At 39.5% G+C, this 23,367-nt stretch overlaps 2 protein-coding genes across 2 annotated transcripts; one reads left to right on the top strand and one right to left on the bottom strand.

Moving 5' to 3' along the window:
* Nucleotides 1-494: 494 nt before the first annotated feature.
* guca1d (guanylate cyclase activator 1d) lies at nucleotides 495-15,688 on the bottom strand. The gene is made up of 4 exons (XM_020941143.2): nucleotides 15,494-15,688; nucleotides 7,759-7,908; nucleotides 3,256-3,343; nucleotides 495-619 (listed from the first exon to the last, which is right to left on the bottom strand). The coding sequence occupies exons 1-4, from the start codon at nucleotides 15,686-15,688 to the stop codon at nucleotides 495-497; spliced, it is 558 nt and encodes a 185-aa protein (XP_020796802.1).
* Nucleotides 15,689-18,674: 2,986 nt separating this feature from the next.
* nhp2 (NHP2 ribonucleoprotein homolog (yeast)) lies at nucleotides 18,675-22,410 on the top strand. Its single transcript, XM_020941139.2, has 4 exons — nucleotides 18,675-18,950; nucleotides 19,938-20,007; nucleotides 20,150-20,255; nucleotides 22,084-22,410. The coding sequence occupies exons 1-4, from the start codon at nucleotides 18,782-18,784 to the stop codon at nucleotides 22,207-22,209; spliced, it is 471 nt and encodes a 156-aa protein (XP_020796798.1). The 5' UTR covers nucleotides 18,675-18,781; the 3' UTR covers nucleotides 22,210-22,410.
* The last annotated feature ends 957 nt before the right edge of the window (nucleotides 22,411-23,367 follow it).

Below are 23,367 nucleotides of genomic sequence, written 5' to 3'. Positions count from 1 at the left end.
AGACTAACCAAAATGACCACGGCGATTGTTTATCACAAATCTGGACCATTCTGAATTTGAAAAGACTCCAGGTTTGAGAAGTTCTGCTCTGGTTTTGATCCAGGTTTTTTTTGTCTCAGCTCCAGTTGTGGTCCACTTTTGGTGACTTTCAGGTATTTTTCGCCAGACCTGGAACAATAAATCGAGAAAAACCTCCGCCCAAACTTGAGACAATCCAACCACAGCCACTGTTTTGTATCACGCGTCTCTCAAAAGCAGAAGACATCTCCTCTCCAATATTCTTGAATCATTCAGAACAAAATACTTCACTGTTTTACCTGAGATAAATAAGAGTTTAGAGCTTCAGTTGATGGTCTCCGTGATTTTCCACGACGGGAATCAGGGAGACTGGAGACGGCTCCAGACCCGTTCATCTTTGTTAAGTTTTCTCAGAGTGTGTGGTGCTGCCTGGAGCGTGAGTCCGGTCCCCGGTCTAGTCCCGGTTTAGTTCTGAATCAGGATTGCCTCCCGTTGATGATGATGATGAGCACTGGGGTCAGGTCCATGAGGTTCTTCAGCATGTCCATGATGTCAGGATGGCCCTTGGCTCCTTCGATGAACTCCTCCAGTGTCAGCTCTCCTGAAAATAAAAACCACACACAGGGAGAGTCAGCGCGGAAACAAACACATCTACAAACCTGAACCTACATCCAAGTCAGAGAAAAGTGCTTTAATCAGAAAGTTTGGACTTATAAAAAGGCTAACTTGCAGGTTTCCGGGTGGAGGATTACCGTATTTTCCGGGCTATTAGAATCCGTGTATCATTCGTTCATTTGTTTTTCAATATAAAACCAAAAATAAGAAAACAAAAAAACAACTGTTTTCTTCATTATTTGTCTCCAAAACCAAAATGAAAAAACAGATATTGATTCGTTTTTTCAGTTTTCGATTTGACGGAGACCAGACAGAGCCCACGACAGGGCCGGAGCTTAAAGCTGAGGCTTGGACCCCGCGTCGGGTCGGAGTCAAAGCTTGGAGTCTGCTTTGGTCCCGCTCTGGTCCCGCTCTGGTCCCGCTCTGGTCCCGCTCTGGTCCCTCTGGTCCCTGTCTCAGTCCCGGTGTGGTCCCAGTGTGGTTCCGGACCTGGATCAGTCCTGGTTCAGTCCGTATGCGGCGCAAAAGTCCAACATCGCAGTTACGGAAGTCACGTAAACGGGAAACAGTCGTTATCAGTTTTTTCCATTTTTCATTTAAACACAAAATTGAAAACTGAAAAAACAAATCATTATCTGTTTTTTCATTTTGGTTTTGGAGACAAATAATGAAGAAAACTGTTTTATTATTTTTGGTTTTACATTGAAAACCAAGTGAATGAATGATACATGGATTTATCAGATGAGCTCTTAAGCCTCTAACCGCATCAAAAAACGACTGTGTGCCACAATCCAGAGCGCCCCATACACGAATCCACTCGGGTGTCCCAGCACGACTTCAGTAAACTATAAAGCAGCGGACGCAAACACACACGGAGCAGACAGCGACCGCACAGTGAAAAAACACCCACAAACACACTCGTCACTCCACACCGACGAGGAACGGAACGGAGGAACGAACCGAAAAAGCGAGTGCAATGTGCCACTTCTAGACACAACTGAACAACTGAGTCACTGTGAACTCGCCGACAATCCGTTGGTCCCAGACACACCCTCCCTACACGCCACAACTGAACAAAGCCCAGAGTCACCGTGAACGCCACAAACAAACAAAACCACTCACCCATCACACTGTTGGGTTTCATTTAAAGTCCCACGCGGTTTATTTGTGAAAAATCCAGAGCGCCTAATAGTGCGGAAAATATGATAGTTCATGAGTGGAGTATTATTAGAAAAAGACCAATGTATGAAATACTGAAGAGTAACAGTACATTCACTTGAGTATTTTCATGGTGCGTTCAGACCGGGGTGTCAGAAAACGAGCTGGACGCCTTTGCATTTGACGCGCCTCCACATAGACCTGGCATGTAAAATGGCCGTCCTGACGCTCCACCCTCTGAAATTTAGTTTGACCAGCCAGCTGCCTCCATGAACATAATTCAGGTAAAATTACCAAAAATAACTGCAGAGCTGATCAGCCACCAGTTTCTCTGGATTCTAAACAATCGGTATCGATATTGTTCGATCTGTAATTATTCTTTATCTTTTTGAACTGCAAAATCCTTCAATTCACAAATGAATGAGGGAGCTGCTCTTTGTGGGAGGAGCAGGTGCTGAGCAAAGTCAAGTGTCTCGTGGCTCAGCCTCTCCTCCTTTATGCTCCTGTACGAAAGACAAACCGCTTCTCAAATTCTTTTGTGACTCTGCTATAGGCGAGTTTCATTGTTGACAAAAACGTGCGTTGCATGCTGGCAAGAAACACTAATTCAACATGATGGACAGAGCGAGAAAGCACGTAAAGGGTATTGATCCCGGTTATTTATCCACTCTAACAGCAGAGGACCCAAGACCATTTGACCAGAAATTGGTCATAAGCATTGACGGTCGCCAAATCACCCTTTTCAACCCCGAAAAAAGGTGGACCAAACCAAATTTCTGGTCAGAATCACCAACTACCTGGACAAATATTCACTTTGGTGATATCCACAATGACTTGGTGGAAACTCCTGGGTCATTCACAGCAGAAAAGATGAAAACCTCCAAGAGTCTCGATGTGTTGTTGAACTTGTTGGAGTCCACGGTTTGTTAGGATCTTCTACGTTTGCTCTGTGAATGTTTGAAAGCTGTTTAATTCGCCGTTAGCAGTTCTTTTCACTCAGAATACGAAAAAGACATTTTCTTTCTTCCGTGCTTCTATTTGTGCATCTGATAATGCAGCAGAAGTTTACCATTATCGGGGAGAAATACGTGAGGTTACGCACTGTGTTTGACCACTATCGTGTTTCTTGCCTCCGACCAAAATATTTCCCAGCATGCAACACAGGCTTTTAATAACAATGACGTAAATTCTAAGGGTACAGTTTTCTGAATGTTGTGCACTGTAATTTGTAGATTATTATTGAGTTCCACTGGTGAACTGTAATGGACTGACCCACTGTGTGAGTCTGTGTTTGTGTTTGTGTGTGAGAAGTGAGAACTGCTCGGAGAAGCTGCTAATGAATTGCCCTATGGGATCAATAAAGTTTTCTGAATCTGAATCATTTCACTGAAAGTTTCTGAAACCATGAATAAACAAGCACAATGATCCACCAGTGAGGTACTCCTGACCCGGTGCGGACTGTACCTTCTCCTCTGACGTCAATCCTCTCAAAAATGAGCGCGACGATCTCCTCTGGGTCTATGTCTCTGTTTCGTGTGATGTCCTGAATTGCCTGAAAGACACACAAAATTTAGACCTGGTTTAGTCCTGGTTTAGATCTGGTTTAGACCTGGTTTATTCCTAGTTCGGACCAGGCTTCTGGCCTGAGTGGACACAGAATGATCCTGTCATCAGATTATCTCAGAGCTCATTTCACAGCTAATCCTGGACTTCCTCACACCCTGTACAGACCCGCTCAGGTCCACCTGCAGTCCTCACCAAGACCTGCTTCAGTCCCGGTCTAGTCCTAGTTCAGATTCTGCTTCAGTCTCTCTTCAGTCCTGGTTTAGTTCTGGTTTAGGCCTAGTTTAGACTCTGGTTTGGTCTTGTTTGTCCAGAGTTGGGCCCGGTCAAGCAGAAGTCAAAAATTCAAGTTAATGCATCTGATATAAAAATGTATTGAACAGATACATATGTACTCTAGTTTATGAAACTGTTGACCTTTTTTCTGTACCATTTTTGGTTCTAAAGTTCCATATGTTTTAAACAGACCATGTATGAAACATGGAACAAAAATTATTTCCCAAATTTCAAAGACCTGCAAATCATGTCAATAAATGGATGTATTTCATCATATCTTGTGTTATTCCATCTTTGAACTGTTGATGAAGGTACATGATTTTTTATTTATTTATTTTTTTAAATGATAAAAATTAGCTTGGAAGGACTGACATTTTATAGAAATAGTTTCCTTTCATTTTGAAGTAATATTAAAGTATTTGGAAGAAAAAAGCGACAAATGATGTAAAATCCTGCACCTTCTACTTGTTTGCACAATTTTCCCTCCGTTACTTTTCCCTCCGTTACCATGACCTTTCTTAATAAAAAAATCTCATGAGTCAAAAAGTAAGAGGTTTTTCAACCTAATCTTGTACCATATGGTAGAAAACTATATGAAGCAAATATTCAAACCAGTTTGTTAAGGATATGGAAGTGAGAACCACTAGTTATCACTGTTTGTATTTATTGCCCAAAAAGTGCTGCATATTTCATTCCCTCCGTTACCGACATGAGTTTTTTTAATTTTTTGTCAACAACTTGAAAGAATATCACAGGTTTAACTTGACCCTGTTGGAGTGTAACTCTTTCCTACATTCTGATACTTTACTTATTTCAATAGTTCCTCTAGTTTCTGAATAAGAGACATTTGAATGTCAAAAATCTGCCTGTTTCCCTCCATTACCACTTGACCAGACCCAATTGTTTTTAGACAGGTTGTGTCAGCTCTTAAACTCAACCTTTTCTCTTCAGTGTTTGATTGTGACAATGTGGAGCTGCACAATGAATCAAAATCAAATCAAAATCACAATTTGAATGGACTGAATGAGCAAATCACAAAGGCTCTAATTTTGCTCACAAGTTTGTTAGAGCTGCACCTTATTGTTCAGTCTTTTTCTTAAAGGTCCATATGACGCTGTTTTCTGATCTGTTATAATGTTGTTTCCTCATCACAAACACACCTGAAGCTGTGAGTTTTTTCTCTCAAACCCTTGTTCCACCTTGTGATGTCATATGGTGGTACAGGAAGTGCTCCACTGTGTTTTTAAACTCCACACACCTTCACTAGAATCATTTGGGTGATTTCAGCCTCTGGAACTGCAAATCTCTACTGAACTAAAAGTAAAAGGTAGTTGTTAACTTGAAAACTACCACAGCATGACATCACAAAGTGGAACAGCTTTTTGAGCTTTGGAAATGCAGACAGACTAGTAATAAAGAGTTACTCAAACACATGTGAATGAAACAAAACACAACTCCAGGTGTGATTTTGAGAAGGGAACATCACAAGAGTGAATTTTGTTCTTTTGAATTTTAATTAAGAATGAAAAACAATAAAAAGGGAAAACAGTTTATTTTAATATTCAGTTTTAGTGTCAAACTAAAAAAATCTAATTTCGACTTCTATTTCCAATATTTAATTTAAAGTTTATTTCAAATAACACCAATCAAAAAACTGTAAGAGAATTTAAATAAATTTATCTTCCAGGTACATCTCAGTTTAACATTGACTCACAAAAGTTATATTTACACCATGATCTTCCCTTGGCACCATTGGCACCACTATCTAAACTGTGGCATGTTGCTATGTTATTAGGCTCTTTTGCTGAATAAATGTATTGTGTAACTAAAAAAATAATTGTTTGAATAATCGTGATTTCAATATTGACCAAAATAATCGTGATAATGAATGTTAAGACCTTTGTGAAAAAAATAAGACTTGGACAATAATAATAATAATTTAAGAGTTTTTAAGGCCTCCATTTAGGAACATGAAACTTAAGACCTTTTAAAGACTTTTAAGACTCTACACTAGGGCTGGGTATCGTTAAGGATTTGTCGATACGATACATATCTTGATACATAGGCCACAATATGATATGCTTTTCGATACAGTGCACTTTCGATTCAATACGATTCGATATGATATATTTCAAATCAATTCGATGCGGTTCAATGAAAAACAAAGGCTAAATCATGGCTGTGAAAGTAAAAGTACAATAAGTCAACTAAATTTGTGCAAAGTTAATATGAAAAACACCCATTTTACTCAAAACTGCGAAAATATCAACACAAACGTAGCTCTTACACAAAATAATTTACTAAAATATACCTAAAAATACTCTCAGCAATATCTCAATACAGCAGTCCACGATATCGATACTGTATCATCAAATTAAGCGATATGATATATCGATACTTCAATATTTTTGCACACCCCTACTCTACACCAGGCATGTCCAAACTACGGCCCGTGGGCCAAATGCAGCCCTTGGACAAATTTTTCTTGGCCCTCAGGCTTCCAGGTGATTTGGCCCAAATTTCCTTACATCAATAAAAAATTAACTTTTCACTGCAAGTTTTTTGAAAATGTACTTTGATAAAGCGAATATTGAAGATATAATGTGTGGTTTTGAGGATTTTAGCGTGAATAAAGACTGATGTCTTATTCTAACGTGTTAAACATGCACATATTTCAATTATTCACTGTACTGAGCATCAGTCTACGGCCCTCGATCAGTCCTCTGCTTCATTTGTGTTTAGAGATGTGGCCCTTGATGAAAAAAAAAGTTTGGACACTCCTGATCTAAAACAAACAACAAAACTGTAGCTCAGTGACAAAATAATTTTGTAAAATAAACCAAAAGATACTCTTGGTGATACAGCAGCCCACGATATCAATACTGTATCATCACATTAAACTATACAATATGTCGACATATTTTGAAATTTTTGCACTCCCCAACATTCCCTGGGGGTGTGATGCTAACTGTAGGCACTGCTCTGTTTAACAACAATCTGGCCAGAAAGAATCAGACTGTATTTCTAACCAAGGAAATACAACTCGTGAGCTGATTTATGCTGTTCAACAAGTCTCTCACACATAAAATTACAGTCACAAACTATCTAAAGTTAGGCTACGCTCAGACTGCAGGGCTTCATGCTCAATTCAGATTTTTTTGTGTGAAATCTGATGTTTTTGCGACTTGCGAGGTTGTGCACATTTACAATTAAATGTGACTTGTATGTGACTCCAGAGTGAACATTAAATGGCCCAAAAGTGTCCCCACATGTGACACTGGAGACACGACGACGTCAACCACAGCGAGCGTCTTTGTGTTTACAGAAGTTGTCCAAACATGGACGCAGCATTGAGCACCTGGAGATTTTAAAGTTCCTCTCGTACCGGAGCCAGAACATGAACAACTTACTTGTTTTAAGGAGGAGATTGAGAAGGAGAAGGACGAGGTTTTTGGTCGTGGTGTTTTGTGGGACAGTCTGTTGAAAGGAACGTGTGGATGTGGAGACGGAGCCAAGAGTGGTGAGTGGTGATGTGCTTCACTTCAGTGACACGGAGTTCATTAACAATTTTCTTATGACGAGAAGAATGTTTGTGTACATTTGTGGCTTGTTGATAACGTGTAGGTGGATGAATGCACTTTGACCTTTCACACTGAAGTCACATGTCAAAAGATCAGATATGTATCAGTTTCAGGAGCACAGATCCAAGTGTCCTGGGTCACATTTGAAAAAATCAGATCTGTGTCGTTCAGACTGTCATTAAAAGATCAGATACAGGAACATAGAGGCCAAAAAATCAGATTTTGGTCACTTCAGGCTGCAGTCTGAACGTAGTATTAGTCACTCGCACCATTTTGTTGAAAATCAAACTCTTAAACAAGACCCTGAAAACTCGTACTGATCACAGGCTCCTGGAGATTTGATGTTTAAATCCATTTTGTATTTTTTCTTGAGTTTTTAGACAATATGAAAACTTTTTTGGCTGTGTTTCCTGATGTGTGCTTTGTATCACCATGGTGACGTCTGAACAATCCATCATAGACATACATGTAGAACACCCCCAGCGTGATGCGACTGCAAAGTACTGTATCGAACGAGCAAAAATAAATACATATAAAAGTGACTTACAGAAAAGATGGTCTCGAGCTCGTCGCGGTCGATCTTCCCGTTCCCGTCCTGGTCGAAGAGTTTAAAGTACCACTTGAGCTTCTGGTTTATCTCGCCCTTCAACAGCAGAGAGATCGCAGCGATGTACTGCACGAAGTCTATGTACCCGTCCTGAAAAAACAGAAGGAATGTGAAGCTGTGTTTTTATATTTTATTACTTTTACAGTCTTTCTTTTTTATTTTTACTGTACTGTTTTCCTGTAAGTTTGTATAATTATGTCTTATTTCACTCCTGTCTCTTGCTCTTTTTTGCTTCTTATTTAGAATTTATTATTACCATTTGTATTTTTTACTCTTTTTTAATATTATATTGTGATGTGTGAGCTTCTGTGTTCAAATAATTTCTCTTGTGGATCAATAAAGTTTCTCTAAGTCTAAGGAATCTAACCCACAACCTCCTTACTGAGAAGGAGGAAACCCACCCTGCTTTGGTCCTGATTTAGTCTTAGTTTGGTCTTTGTTTAGTCCTGTGTAAATCCTGGTTTAATCCTGATTTAGTCCAAGTTAAATCCTGGTTTAGTCCTGGTTTAGTCCTTAAACTGATGTTGAAAAAGTGTTGATATCACACAAACGTGTGTCACACAGTTGGTTTGGGTCTGATTTGGCCCTTGTTTGGCTCTTGTTGGAACCTGGTTTTGTCTTGGTTTAGTCCTGGTTTGGGTCTGATTTGGCCCTTGTTTGGCTCTTGTTTGAACCTGGTTTAGTCTTGGTTTAGTCCTGGTTCTCTACCAAATATAAAAATATGTTGTCAAATTGGGGAGGTCAGGGTTTGGGTTTGACTTTATTGGATCTACACAACTGTAAATGGAAAAACGTAAGGTCGCTTATTTCGACGGGGCAGCCCATTTCAACAGAACACCGGAAAATACATTTTGTAATTTTAGTTACAGAAGTAAAAAGTGAATCTGTGAAGCCGCATAAGGTTAAGTGAAGAGGCGAACCAATCACAGAGCAGCATGAGGTTTGTGAGAAAGCCAAAGGCGGAAGGAGAAAAAAAAAAAAACGAGCCAGGTTATGTGAGCCCTGTGAGACTTTTGATTGTGAAACTGACCTTGGCGACACGACAGATCCTGGTTTGGAGAACGCAGGAGCTTACACAGCTCCTTGATGCTCACTTTTTCGGAGGTTCGTTCCCGGTATGGATTGCACCTTTAAATATCTGAGCTCTGTAATGCTCACATTTGTTTCACTGCTCCTGACAGTTCAACACAATAAACAATAAACACACTTGGTTTAAAGGTTGTATAGAGGATGTTTTTAAGGGAAGAGAAATACAGCGACTCCTTTTTCAAATGTTGTGTATGCATGACACCACCTTCCTCCTCCACAGCTCCCTCAGTAGAAACATCTCCTCCCGCATCTTTACTCTAGAAATCATGTTTGTTTACAGCCAGTGCGCGTTCAGAATTACCGTTGAAGTGACCTGTCTAGAGGTAATTTAGTGACCGACGCATCAGTTTTTAGATCCTTCGTCTGCTTCAGTCATGCAATTGCTGGAAGGAATCTCCAAGAATCACCTCAGTTTGTCTTCGCTCCGTTTTCCCTTCTCTTCTTCTTTCAGCGACCTCAAAAACGGACTTTCTTTTGCGGCGAACTGGTTGTGGATTCTCGTCCGCCATCGCAACAAACTTTGTGTGAAATGCGAAGAAGCTACAGTTTGAAAAAGCCTCTAAGAACCGCTGCATAAACCACGTAATCCCCGTGCGCCGACGAGTCAGTTACACTAGAAACGTAGGGAGTTTGATTGACAACCTAACAGCCAATAGAAAATGAGGGAGCGTTGTTATCTATTGGCTGATGTTTATCTGGCCTCACTACGTCCACAGTTGATAGATTTTCATTCTTTTTTTTTTTGATCATCATAATTACAAGGCTGCTGCATCTCTGTAATGGTATTTTAAACTTTCATTGACAATTTGAAACAAAAAAAAATCCTCCATACAACCTTTAATGTTGCACTGTGGAACATTTCAGGCAAAGCAGAGGAGACGAGCAGTTGGCCGGCTCTTTATTTAAACATGCTTATTTTGAGTAGATTAACTTCAGTGCAAAGATTTGAAAGTGACTCGAGGCCGGACCAGGACTCGGATCTGTGTCTGAGGAGATTAAGACCTGGATCTTCCCCAAGTTCAGCCAGGACGAGGGTGACCAGTTTTCCAAAATAAAAAATGGGGATATCCCTGGTTTGGGTTTGTTGGTAATAATAAAATTGTGAAACATTAAAGGGAATTTGTTACGTGAGTCAGTATAGTCACATTTCCTTTTAGTCATTTTTAAGCAGGTTTTCTGTATTTTACCTAAACCAATAACCAGTGTTGGGAAGGTGACTTTTAAAATGTATTCCCCTACAGATTACAGATTACATACCTCAAAATGTAGTTTGTAACGTAATCCATTGAATTACTTAAAATGAGTAATGTAATCTGAATACTTTGGATTATTTGATTTGCTGTAGAGAAGCAAAGACGAGCAAATCTTCACATAAGAAGTTTTGTCTGATAGAAGAAAATAAAAAGCCCAGACTTTACTGAACCATATTAAAAATACTAGAAAAGCAGTCAGAGAGCGCAGACCTCCGCCAAGGACTACCCCCATTTTTTATATAAATTACGATAAAATCAGTCTTCTGGATCAGATCCGGATCAGCCTTTGGAATATGAAAGAGGATCCCATTGTCCATCCCTGAGTCAAATTTCATGGGGTTTGGTCAATAATTAACCGAGATATTGAGAAACAAAATGTTTGGCCCCATTTACCACAATGTTAACTAAAATTTCAAAGTGATCCAGAATCCAGGATTTCTTCCGGATCAGCCCCAAAATGAAATCAGTTCTTCCTTTTCACATTTCCAACAAATCCTGAAAATTTCCTCAAAATCGGTCCATAACTTTTTGAGTTATGTTGCTAACAGGCAAACAAACAAACAAACAAACAGACAAACGCCGGCAAAAACATAACCTCCTTGGCAGAGGTAATTATTGATAGAAGCGGAAGAGACACGTCCACGTGACATGGTTTAGTCCTGTTAAATCCTGTTTTAGTCCTGTTTTAAATCTGGTTTAGATCTAGTTTTAGTCCTGGTTTTAGTCCTGGTTTACTCATGGTTTAGACCTGGTTTAGACCTGGTTTTAGTCCTGGTTTAGACCTGGGTTCAGTCCTGGTTCAATCCTGAATTAGTCCTGGTTTAGACTTGGTTGAAAAAAAAAAAAAAAAAAGAAAAGAAAAAAAGAAGGGATATAGCTCAAAATGTGAAAACAGGAAAATACCACCGTGTAATCCATTTATTTCTATTTTTTAAACTGTAATCTAATTACCACTCACTGAAACAGTAACTGTAACTGAATACAGTTACTCATAATTTGTACTCTGATTACGTAACTGATACATGTAATCTGTTACTCCCCAACACTGCCAATAACAATGTATTCCTCTCTTTACGGTTGGCAGGTCAAAAATAGGGACACCTGGGACATTTCTTGTATAAAACTGGGACAAATCACTGGTTTTGTACAAATCTGCTGGGACAGGAGACACAAGACTCAAAACTGGGACTGTCCCGGGGAAATAAGGACGTCTGGTCACCTTACGCAGGACACAAAACCAGGACTAAACCAGGATTTAATCAAGACTGAACCAGGACTAAACCAAGACTGAAACAGAACTTAACAAGGTCACAGTGTAGGACAGAGGATTTTGAGCTTTGGAGCTGTAGACAGACTAATAAATCAGGTTTACTCAAACATGAATGAGACAAAACAGGAGTCCAGGTGTGTTTTTGAGGAGGTAGTAACATTCTAACACGACTTAAAGCTCACAAGAGTCAGTTTTCTGAAATATAGAACATTTAAATTAGTCTTGGTCCCAAATAAACCAATGATTCTGATACCAAAGTGATAATAAAACACTCAATATCAGATTTTCAATACTTTTAGTACTGACCTCATCCATGTCGAAGGTGTAGTAGTAGTAGTAATAGCAGTAATAGTAGTAGAATTTGTAGTAATATTTGTAGTATTTGTAGTAGTACTGACCCCGTCCATGTCAAAGGTATAGTAAAAGCAGAAGTAGTAGTAGTAGTATGGCAAACTACCACTAGTAGCAGCAGCAGTATTTAGTATAGTAGTATTTGTAGTATTTGTTGTAGTACAGAGCCTGTCCATGTTGAAGGTGTAGTAGTAGTAGCAGTAGTAGAAGTAATAGTAGCAGTAGCAGTAGTAGCAGTAATAGTAGTAGTAGCAGTAGTACTATTTGTAGTAATACTAAATATGTTCATGTCAAAGTTACAGTAGTAGTATTAGTAGTAGTATTTTGGAAGGTATAGTGGAAGCATAGTACCAGTAATAGTAGTAGTAGCAGTAGTAGTATTTGTACAGTACACTGTGGGAACATAGGACTGAGGAAACATAGAGCATAATTTTCAACATTTTCAGTGGAAAAAAAAAAAATTGAAATGAGGGAACATAGAGCTGAGGGAATATAGAGCTGTAAGAACATAGAGCTGTGGGAAAATAGAGCTGAGGGAATAGAGCTGTAAGAGCTGTGGAAGAGCTGTAATATAGAGCTGTAAGAACATAGAGCTGTGGGAAAATAGAGCTGACGGAATATAGAGCTGAGGGAACATAGAGCTGTGGGAACATAGAGCTGTGGGAACATAGAGCTGTGGGAACAGAGCTGTGGGAACATAGAGCTGTAAGAACATACAGTCCCTGACAAAAGTCCTGTCGCTTATCCATTTTGTAGAAACAAAAGCCTATAACCTGACTTTAAATTAATCGATTGGTTTTAGAAATGTCTCATATGAAGCTAAAACCCTTACAAATTATGCTCAATATACTAAAATAAATTTGCTTCACTGAAGAAAAGATTGATCATTTAATGAACACAGAAAGGTCAGATTTTGGCAAGACAAAAGTCTTGTGGCCTTGTCATATGATGCACCCAATCCTAGATTACAGCCTCACCTGTGATCAGTTACTGATCAATCAGTTAGTATTTGTGTATAAAAAAAACCCCAGCAGCACCAGACCTTCACATCAACTGCAACTTGACCTCTGACAACATGCCTAAGATCCACCCTGAGACCAAAGCCTTAATTATCAAGAGGCTGAAGACCAGATCCACTGCTGAGGTGGTGACACCTTCAATGTGTCTCAGCGTCAAGTACAAAGAATAAGAAAAAGATCTGAAATGACTGGAGATGTTTTTGACAAGCCCAGGTCCAGCAGACCCCGCAAGACAACTGCTCGGGAGGACCGTTTGTTGATTCAAAAATCCAAGGCCCCTTTTCCACTGCAGCAGACTCCACCAGGCCTGGTCACCTCAAGTCCCTGTGTCAACCACAACAGTTTGTAGAATTCTGTCTTGAAATGGCCTCCATGGTCGAATCAGTGCACAGAAACCAGCACTAAACAAAAGGCAATTAAAAAAACCGTGTGGCATTTGCCAAGGCCCACAGCCTGCTAAAAGGATGGACACTGGAAAAGTGGCAGAAGGTGGATTTCTCAGATGAATCCTCGGTTGAATTACATCACAGCCGCCGCAAATATTGCAGGAGACCTACTGGAGCCACATGGATCCAAGATTCACCCAGAAAACAGTTAAGTTTTGGTGGCGGAAAAAATCATGGTCTGGGGTTCCATCCAGTCTGGGGTGTGTGAGACATTTACAGGGTGGAAGGCAAATATCAATAACCTAAAATATCAAGAAGTATTAGCTCCTCTTACATTCCCAACCATAAAAAGGGTCAAATTTTGCAGCAGGATGGTGCTCCATCACATACTTCTATCTCTACATCAAAGTTTCTCAAGGTGAAGAAGATCAAGGTGCTCCAGGACTGGCCAGCCCAGTCACCAGACATGAACATCATTGAGCAGGTCTGGGGTAGAATGAAAGAGGAAGCATGGAAGGCAAAACCAAAGAATCTTGATGAACTCTGGGAGGCATGTAAGACGCTTTCTTTGCTATTCCTGATGACTTCATCAACAAATTGTATGAATCATTGTCGAACCGCATGGATGCGTCCTTCAAGCTCATGGAGTCATACAAGATATTAAATATGGATCTCACAGCACCACTACTTCATTCAATGAAGTCATGCAACATATTTTTGTATTTGAAGTAAATTATTTGTTCAATTTTCTGTAGGCGACAAAACTTTTGTCTTGCCAAAATCTGACCTTTCTGTGTTCATTAAATGATCAATCTTTCTTCAGTGAAGCAAATTTATTTTAGAATATTGAGCATAATTTGGGAGGGTTTTAGCTTCATATGAGACATTTCTAAAACCAATCGATTAATTTAAAGTCAGGTTATAAGCTTTTGTTTCTACAAAATGGATAAGCCACAAGACTTTTGTCAGGGACTGTAGAGCTGTGGGAATATAGAGCTGTAAGAACATAGAGCTGTGAGAATATAGAGCTGAGGGAACATAGGGCCTAATTTTCAACATTTTCAATGAAAAAAAATTCGTAGAAATGAGGGAACATAGGGCTGACCCCGTAGCAGTAGTAGCAGTAATAGTAGTAGATGTATTTGCAGTATTTGTAGTAGCACTGACCCCATCCATGCCAAAGGTGTAGTAGTAGTAATAGTAGTAACAGCAGTAACAGTATTTGTAGTATTTGTAGTAGTACTGACCCCGCCCATGTCGAAGGTGTAGTAGTAGCAGTAGTAGTAGCAGTAACAGCAGTAGAAGTAGTATTTGTAGTATTTGTAGTATTTATAGTAGTACCTGTCTATGTCGAAGGTGTAGTAGTAGCAGTAGTCACAGTAGTAGCAGATTATAATAGCAGTAGTAGTATTTGTAGTATTTGTAGCAGTACTGACCCTGTCCATGTCGAAGGTGTATTAGCAGTAATAGCAGTAGTATTTATAGTAGTATTTGTAGTATTTGTGTAGTAGTACTGACCCCGTTCATGTTGAAGGTGTAGTAGTATTTGTAGTATTTGTGTCGTAGTACTGACCCCGTCCATGTCGAAGGTGTAGTAGCAGTAATAGTAGTAGTATTTGTAGTATTTGTGTAGTAGTACTGACCCTGTCCATGTCGAAGGTGTAGAGGCAGTAATAGCAGTAGTATTTGTAGTAGTATTTGTAGTATTTGTAGCAGTACTGACCCCATCCATGTCGAAGGTGTAGTAATATTTGTAGTATTTGTGTCGTAGTACTGACCCCGTCCATGTCGAAGGTGTAGTAGCAGTAATAGCAGTAGTATTTGTAGTATTTGTGTAGTAGTTCTGACCCCGTCCATGTCGAAGGTGTAGTAGCAGTAATAGTAGTAGTATTTGTAGTATTTGTGTAGTAGTACTGACCCCGTCCATGTCGAAGGTGTAGAAGCAGTAATAGCAGTAGTATTTGTAGTAGTATTTGTAGTATTCGTGTATTAGTACTGACCCCGTCCATGTCGAAGGTGTAGTAGCAGTAATAGCAGTAGTATTTGTAGTAGTATTCGTGCATTAGTACTGACCCAGTCCATGTCGAAGGTGTAGAAGCAGTAATAGCAGTAGTATTTGTAGTAGTATTTGTAGTATTCGTGTAGCAGTACTGACCCCGTCCATGTCGAAGGTGTTGAAGCAGTAATAGCAGTAGTATTTGTAGTATTCGTGTAGTAGTACTGACCCCGTCCATGTCGAAGGTGTTGAAGCAGTAATAGCAGTAGTATTTGTAGTAGTATTTGTAGTATTCGTGTAGCAGTACTGACCCCGTCCATGTCGAAGGTGTAGAAGACCTGGTCGACGTAGCTGGAGGCGTGGGGGGTCATGCCCTGCAGACCCAGGATGGCCTTGAGCTCGAACAGCGTGATCAGACCCGACGGACTCTCCCTCATGAACTTGTTGTACCAGTGGTGCATGTCCTCCGACAGGATCTCGTCCAGGTTAGAGCCGTGGTTCCCCATCGCGACGCCCACACGGACCCGGGTACTCTGCTCCACCCACGTACTACGCTAAGCAGTACTAGCAGTATCAGTAGTAGACTTATAGGAGTAGTGTCGGTTTTAGTCAAAGTAATGGTAGTAGTAGCCTGACAGTTATAGTAGCAGTACTAGTAGTAGACTTATAGAAGCAGTAGCAGTAGTGGTTGCAGTAGTATCAGTAGTAGTAGCAGTAGTAGCTGTAGTAGCAGCAGTAGAAAGCAGTAGTAGTAGAAGTAATCTTATAGTAGTAGTATCAGTAGTATCAGTAGTATCAGTAGTAGTAACTGTAGTAGTAGCAGTAGGAGTAGCAGTAGTAGCTGTAGTAGTAGCAGTAGAAGCAGTAGTAGTAGTAGCAGTAGCAGACTTATAGTAGTAGTATCCGTAGTGGTTGCAGTGGTATCAGTAGTAGGAGCAGTAGGAGCTTTAGTAGTTAGCAGTAGTAGCAGTAGTAGTAGCTGTAGTAGTAGCAGTAGTAGCTGTACTAGTAGCAGTAGTAGTAGCAGTATCAGTAGTAGACTTATAGTAGTAGTATTAGCAATAGTGGTTGCAGTAGTATCAGTAGTAGTAGCTGTAGTAGTAGCAGTAGGAGTAGCAGTAGTAGCTGCAGTAGTAGCAGTAGAAGCAGTAATAGTAGTAGCAGTAGCAGTAGTAGACTTATAGTAGTAGTGGCAATAGTGGTTGCAGTAGTATCAGTAGTAGCAGTAACAGTAGTAGCTGTAGTAGTAGCAGTAATGGTAGTAGATTTGTAGTAGTAGTATCAGTTTTAGTTGAAGTAATGGTAGCCTGACAGTTATAGTAGTAGTAGTAGCAGTAATAGTAGTAGTAGGCCAAAGTAGAGTTTCTACAGTAAGAATTTTAGTAGTTAGTTAGTACTTATTATTAGTTCAAATTAAAATTGCAGTAGTAGTTGTAGTAGTAGCTCAGAGCTAACTACTAGAAGTTGCTAACAGTTACTACAGTAGCAGTAGTAATATTTATATATTTTTTTCTGTCATTATTAATTAAAAAAACATAAAGTAATACTACATTTAAATAAAATAGATTCTCAAAAGGTGGATGATTTGTTTAGAAATAAAAATATATATATATAAAAAAAAAAAAAAATCAAATGCTCCTCCAGTTTAGCTTTGGTTCAGCTAGCTCCTGTTAGCCTAGCCACTGAAAGTCCATTCTTCTTTATTAGCACTTAGCACTTTAACCGTTAGCAGGTTAGGTTAAAAATATATTTATTTTTGCAGATTTGTTCTTTTTTTCTGGGATTATCCAATATTTTGAGGTCTTTTTTTGCGTGGAGCTCCTCTTACGCCAGAATAATTCATCTTTTTAGCTCAAGTTTAAGTCGAATTTTGATCATTTTTGCTTCACTTTATGCTGCTGTAAATATGCTCGGTTTTAGCCGTGGTCTGATCCAGTTTCTTTTGCGTTTTTAAGTCCGTTTTGTGTGTTTGCCGTCGGCGTGTGGAGACTTGGCACCTCCCGGTCTCCTGAGTTCAGTTTTAAAAGGATTCCACGGCTTTGCTCTGTGATCCTACTTCTGTCCCCTCTGCAGATTTTAATTTTAGTAAAAGTTTTCCTCAATGTTGCACAAATCCCTCTATGTTCTCTCCACAATGTTTCTTCAAATTATTCAAAAAAGAAAAAAAAATATTGCCTTGATTAAAAAAAAAAATTCGTAGTCCTTTGTGATTTCAGAGTTTGCAAAATATAAAAATTACAGGTAGGTTTTTCATTTTAATTTACAAAATGGCGTCCAATTTCCTCAAAAAATCTTGGTGGTTTTTCTCAATATTTTCCAGTTTTCCAGTTCAGCTCCTCCGCCGTTCACAAGTCTCCATGATCCAACAAGTTTCTGCAAAGTTCTGAGTCAGATTTCAGAAGTTTGAGCAGTCCATCGTTGTTCCTGGAAATATTTGTGATTTGAAGGTTGAGTTTTTCCTGAATTTGAAGCAGATTTTTATTTTTTCTCCCCTGATTTTTCTGCGGTGAAGCGGTGAAGAGGTGCAAGCGACTGCAGGACCAAAGCCGGGCGATGCCGCTGCAGAGTAAACCCTCTTAGGCTCAAAAGTCAAACCAAAATAAACCGGTGTTAATGAGATCAGCTTAACCCAGAACACTCCACTGCAGCGTTATATAAGAGAACTAAACCAGGGACTGAACCGAGGCTAAACCAGATCTGAACCTTTGTCTGTGCAGGTACGGGCCAGTTTTAACCTGAAACAAGCAAAACAGACCAAATCTGGCATCATCAAACCAGAAAGTTATGATGATTACTTATGTTTAGATTTGTTTGTATTGTGATTTTAATGTATTTCTAATTCTGTAAAGCACTTTGAATTCATTTGTGTACAAATTGTGCTTTACAAATAAACTTGCCTTGCCTTGCCTTGACAAAAAATAAAAATAAATAAAAAAAATAACTAACTAAACTTACCGAACTAAAGCAGGTCTAAACTGTTTGGGTTGGTATTTTCAAAGAGTCTGTCTTTTTTGCTGGATTTGTACAGATTTTGCTGCAGGGACACCAAAGATCTGCCCCTTATTCTATGTGGATTTTTAAAGATGGTTTGGTCCTGTTTTAATCCTGGTTTAGGCCTGGTCCTAGTCCTGGTTTAGATCTGGTTTAGTCCTGATTTAGTCCTGGTTTAGACGTGGTTTTGTGCTGGTTTAGTCCAGTTGTAGACCTGGTTTAGTTCTGGTTTCTGTCTCTCAGGTTTAATTCTGGTTTAGTTTTGGTTTAGTCCAGGTTTAGACCTGGTTTAATCCTGGTTTAGACCTGATCTAGACCTGGTTTAGTTCTGGTCTCTGTCTCTCAAATTTAATCTGGGTTTAGTCCTGGTTTAGACCTGGTTTAATCCCGGTTTAGACCTGGGTTAGTCCTGGTTTAGTCCTGGTTTAGTCCTGTTGTTCATCGCTGCAGTTCTCCGCCTCGTCGCTGGGGGCGCTGTTCTGAAGTTCCATTCCCCTCAAACACGTGGGACTTCCTCCTTCAGCAAAGCGTGCGCGGATCTCCCGAAACCCGGTCCGCATTTTAAAGATCCAAGAACTTTAATTCCGCACAAACAAAATAATCTGAGAATGACGAAGGTGAAGAAGGAGAAAAGTGCGGAGAGAGCGGCGGAGGCGGAGGAGGAGGCGGCGCCGCAGGAGAGGAGCTACCACGAGCTGATCGCAAACGTGAACCCGATCGCCCAACCGCTGGCGTCCAAGAAACTGAGCAAGAAACTCTACAAATGTGTCAAGAAGGGTGAGAAACACTATAGACTAAACCAGGACTGAACCAGGACTAAACCAGGACTAAACCAGGTCTAGACCAAGATTAAACCAGGACTAAACCAAGTCTAGACTAGGATTAAACCAGGACTGAATCAAGATTAAACCAGGACTAAACCAGGACTAAACCAGGTCTAAACCAGGTCTAAACCAGGTCTAAACCAGGACTAAACCAGGACCAGGACTACACCAGGACTACACCAATCAGGTCTAAACCGGGTCTAAAACAGGTCTAGTCCAGGACTAGACCAGGTCTAAAAGAGGACTAAACCGGATCTCAACCAGGTCTAAACCAGGTCTAAACCACTTCTAAACTGGGTCTAAACCAGGTCTAAGACAGGTCTAAGCCAGGACTAGACCAGGTCTTAATTAGCTCTAAACTAGGTCTTAATTAGGACTAAATCAGGTCTAAACCAGCTCTAAAATAAATAGTTACGTCTGGTCTCCCTAATCTAGAATAAAATACCAAATGTACGCTTTTGTGAACGGGGCTCTGGATTTGATCACTGAACACCCTCCAGAACCTTTAGTCCGTCCATCAGCAAAATCTGAAAACTCCTCCAGAGTGGGCAATGCTCAGCGGGTTTTTGGGCGGGCTCTGGAGCGATGATTGACAGCTGACCTACAGCCACAACAATCGAAAGACACGGCGGGACATCTTACTCACTGGTGGCCATTAGTCCAACCCGGAGATTTGACCCAAAAGTTAGATTTTTAACAAATAAGCACTAAAATGACAAAAATAAGACCAGGGATAGGTACACACTTCTATTTTAGACCCATTTAAACAGATAATCAGAAGGAAAAAGTGATTTGGGTGTTTAGTGGAACTTATACTAAATTGTATAAGATTTACATTTACAAATCTATAAGCCCATGTTTGGTGCTCGTTGAGTCCATAAATTGTACAGTTCTGGTCCTGTCTTGGTTTATTTTGTGACTTTGCCCGTTTCTGTTGCAGCGTCTAAAGTGAAACAGATTCGTCGAGGAGTCAAAGAAGTTCAGAAGTTCATCAACAAAGGAGAAAAAGGGTAAGACCTGGTTTAGACCTGGTTTAGATCTGGTTTAGTCCTGGTTTAGATCTGCTTTAGTCCTGCTTTAGTCAATTTTTAGTCCTGGTTTAGTCCCTGTTTCAATCTGGTTCAGAGTTTTTTTTGTTTTTTTTTCCTCCAGGATTGTGGTTTTGGCTGGAGACACTCTGCCCATCGACGTCTACTGCCACCTCCCTGTGATGTGTGAGGACCGCAGCCTGCCCTACGCCTACATCCCCTCCAAACTGGTGAGGAGACGGGGAGGGCATCTGACTCATATGACTGTTTGATTATCGAAAAAATCATTATCACGATTATTTTGGTCAATATTGAAATCACGATTATTCAAACGAAACGGGAATCGTTGCACAGAATGTTTGTCACTTCACTGATCGGCTGGTGCCCGAACTCACACTTGGGGGGTTCTTGCGTTTGTCTAGTGTTTTCTGATTCCTGACCTGACCTGGCTACATTTATTCAGTATTTCTCTGAAAAAAAAACAACAAAAAAACATACAAGTATCTAAAATAAACTATATATCCAGCTGTTCTACAATCTAATATTCCAAAATAAACTTTGAACTCGATTATGTGACATTGAAGATCGTTTATGCAATTAATCGAATTGTCATCACAATTTTGATTTGTGTGTCAGCCTTCACTTAGACGTGTTTGCAGATGCCTGATGGGATATTTTGTTCTGTGCAGAGGAGTTTATTTTATCAAGAGACTTACAGACTTAATGAAGTGATAATGAAATGCTCCAGTTCAAATTGTGATTTTGTGGTGAGTTTTGGTGCAGCCCTCAGTGAAAATACATCATAAAACAAATGAGGAGTGGCAATATGTGTGTTTCAGAATCGGTATCGGCCGATATTGCTGTTCATGCCAGTAGAAGAGCTTTAGATGTTTGTGTAACATTTGAGACATTTACATGAGAGCTTTAATTCCAAATAAAAATCATGTAATTATGAATAAAAATGTATTCTGCTTTAAAAAGACCACGTAAACACTTAATTCCTAATGAAAATGATTATTCAGTATTAAACTTAATTCCTAAAGTAAGTGGGTGGTTTATTCTGATTTTAAAGCCAAATTGATTTAGACAAGGCAAGTTTATTTGTATAGCACAATTCGTACACAAAGTAATTGAAAGTGCATTAAAATCACAATACAAACAAATTAAAACACAAATAATCATAAAATTTAAAAGAGAGCGAGACATTAAATTAGAGAGAATTTATTCCTGGATCATGTAAACGTTTATTCTTCGTAAAAATAATCCTGGTTGTTCAGTTCATGCTCGTTGTGTCGTCCTTCGATCCGGCTCCACCAGTCGTGGCTTCGGACTTTCCTCCACGTCTCTTTGGATTTGTGAGCGGGATGTGGGAGTGGGCTGAGGTAGAGCAGCCTCACACTCAGTTCTCCGACACTTTTCTATCATCTTGCTTTACGTCTGTCAGCTGAGGAGGAAAAGGGAATTCTCGAGCCGATGCTTCATTATCATCGGAACCACTGCGGGAAAAGTTTGGATCGTGTTTGTGTCCGTGGCGTAACGACAACGTGTTTTCTTCCGGTCGATGTAAATCCGTTTGTGCCTCTGTCCAATCAGAACCTTCCCCACCCCCAGACGCTGAGCGGAATTAAATAAAGACGATTCAACGAGTTTTCCATGTAAACCTCAATTCAGAATTATTATTTCTATGTAAACTCGAAGGAGGATATTTTAATTCCGAACAATTTAATTCAAAATATTTAATTCGGTATTAAAAAAACATCATGTAAACGTGGCCATGGAGTCAAATAACAAATTATTTTGTATCTCAGATAAATACATTATGTTGTTTTACTAAAGTGAAATTTGTGATCTTTAACTTCAGATAAATTAGTGAGCCTTGCTGTGGATTTTAAAAGCAAAATATTGTGGATCAGTGTCGAGTCAAATGATCCGTACTGGCCCGTTCCAGATCACAGATGGAGAGTTCAGACTCCTGATCCACGTTCATCACGTCTCTGTCCCTCAGGATCTTTTTGTTTTTTCAAACTTGAGCTTTGACGCTGTTCTGTTTTTGTCCAGGATTTGGGATCTTCGGCGGGATCGAAGCGTCCGACCTGTGTGATCCTGATCAAACCTCACGAGGATTATCAGGAGCAGTACGACGAGGTCCTGGAGGAGGTGTCAGCCCTGCCCAAGCCCCTGTGACCAACGACTTGACCAACGACTTGACCAGGACTTGACCAGGACTTGACCAGGTCCAAACTTGATTCTTATAAATGTATATTTTGCTGTAGTTTATTTGTTTTAATGTGTTTTTCTTTTGACCAATGAGCTTTGAGTTTTTATTAAAAAGAAACAAATATTACTGTAACATGTTTTTGTAAATAAATATAACCGTGAAAAACATTTGAGTTAATTATTATTACTTGACTTTTCTCAACCAGAAGTGAAGTGAGTTGGGACCAGGAGCTTGTATAAATACAGTATTTTACAAAGGAGCTCAACAAATTTCACATTCTTTTTTTCCTTTCTGGACTTTCTGGAGGAAATAAAACAAAAAACATTAATATTAAAATCTTGAAAGCTCAGGGCTGATCAGCTTTTGTGGTGACTGATAAGCCCAAGACCTGTAATTTATTCAAACTCTTTCTGAAACATTATAAATCGCAGAGTTATTAAAACTTTTGCAGAATATATTAATTGGCACGGAGCTCATTTTCTTTCTCAACACCTTTGAACTCTTTTAATATTTTTTTTTCCAAGTTTACCGATACGTCGACATCACGCCTGGTGTGCCTGTGTGTTTGTGAAAGAATGTTTGGGAGTTGCCATGGTAACACAATGCCATAAGGGAGGCAGGATCGTTAAGAACCTAGTGCACAGATGCAGAGGTGAATATAAAGTACAGTTTTATTTTGATTAAATGAAACAGGAGGACAGGATGTTTAAACGAGTCGAGTATTTTCTACTTTTGTAAAACAAATGTTGGTAACATTTTATAATTACACCTTATTTAGCCTTAATAAAGCATGAACAAAGACTTAATGAGTCACACTTAGTAACTACTTAATTACTACCTGAATTAGCACTTAACTTGCACTTTAATTCACCTGTTCTGTAAATAGTTACTCATAAGTATTTCTTACTTAATTACTCATGAACTAACCATTGTGTGTGCATTTGTAAATGTATATTTAAGTACAAATTTGAGCATTTATTAATGATTATTAAGCCATGAGAGAATGATTTACTAATAATGAATTATTGTTTCTCTGGAATTTGACCAAACTTAACAAATGCTTAATAAAACATAATTAATCTTCACTTTAGAAAAGCTCTCAGAAAGACTTAACGAACAGATAA

Source organism: Boleophthalmus pectinirostris, unplaced genomic scaffold (assembly GCF_026225935.1).
Source record: "Boleophthalmus pectinirostris isolate CB_2022bp ecotype Guang Dong unplaced genomic scaffold, ASM2622593v1 HiC_scaffold_12, whole genome shotgun sequence".
In the NCBI taxonomy this organism is placed as follows: Eukaryota; Metazoa; Chordata; class Actinopteri; order Gobiiformes; family Gobiidae; genus Boleophthalmus; species Boleophthalmus pectinirostris.
This window is presented reverse-complemented; position numbering and strand designations above follow the sequence as displayed.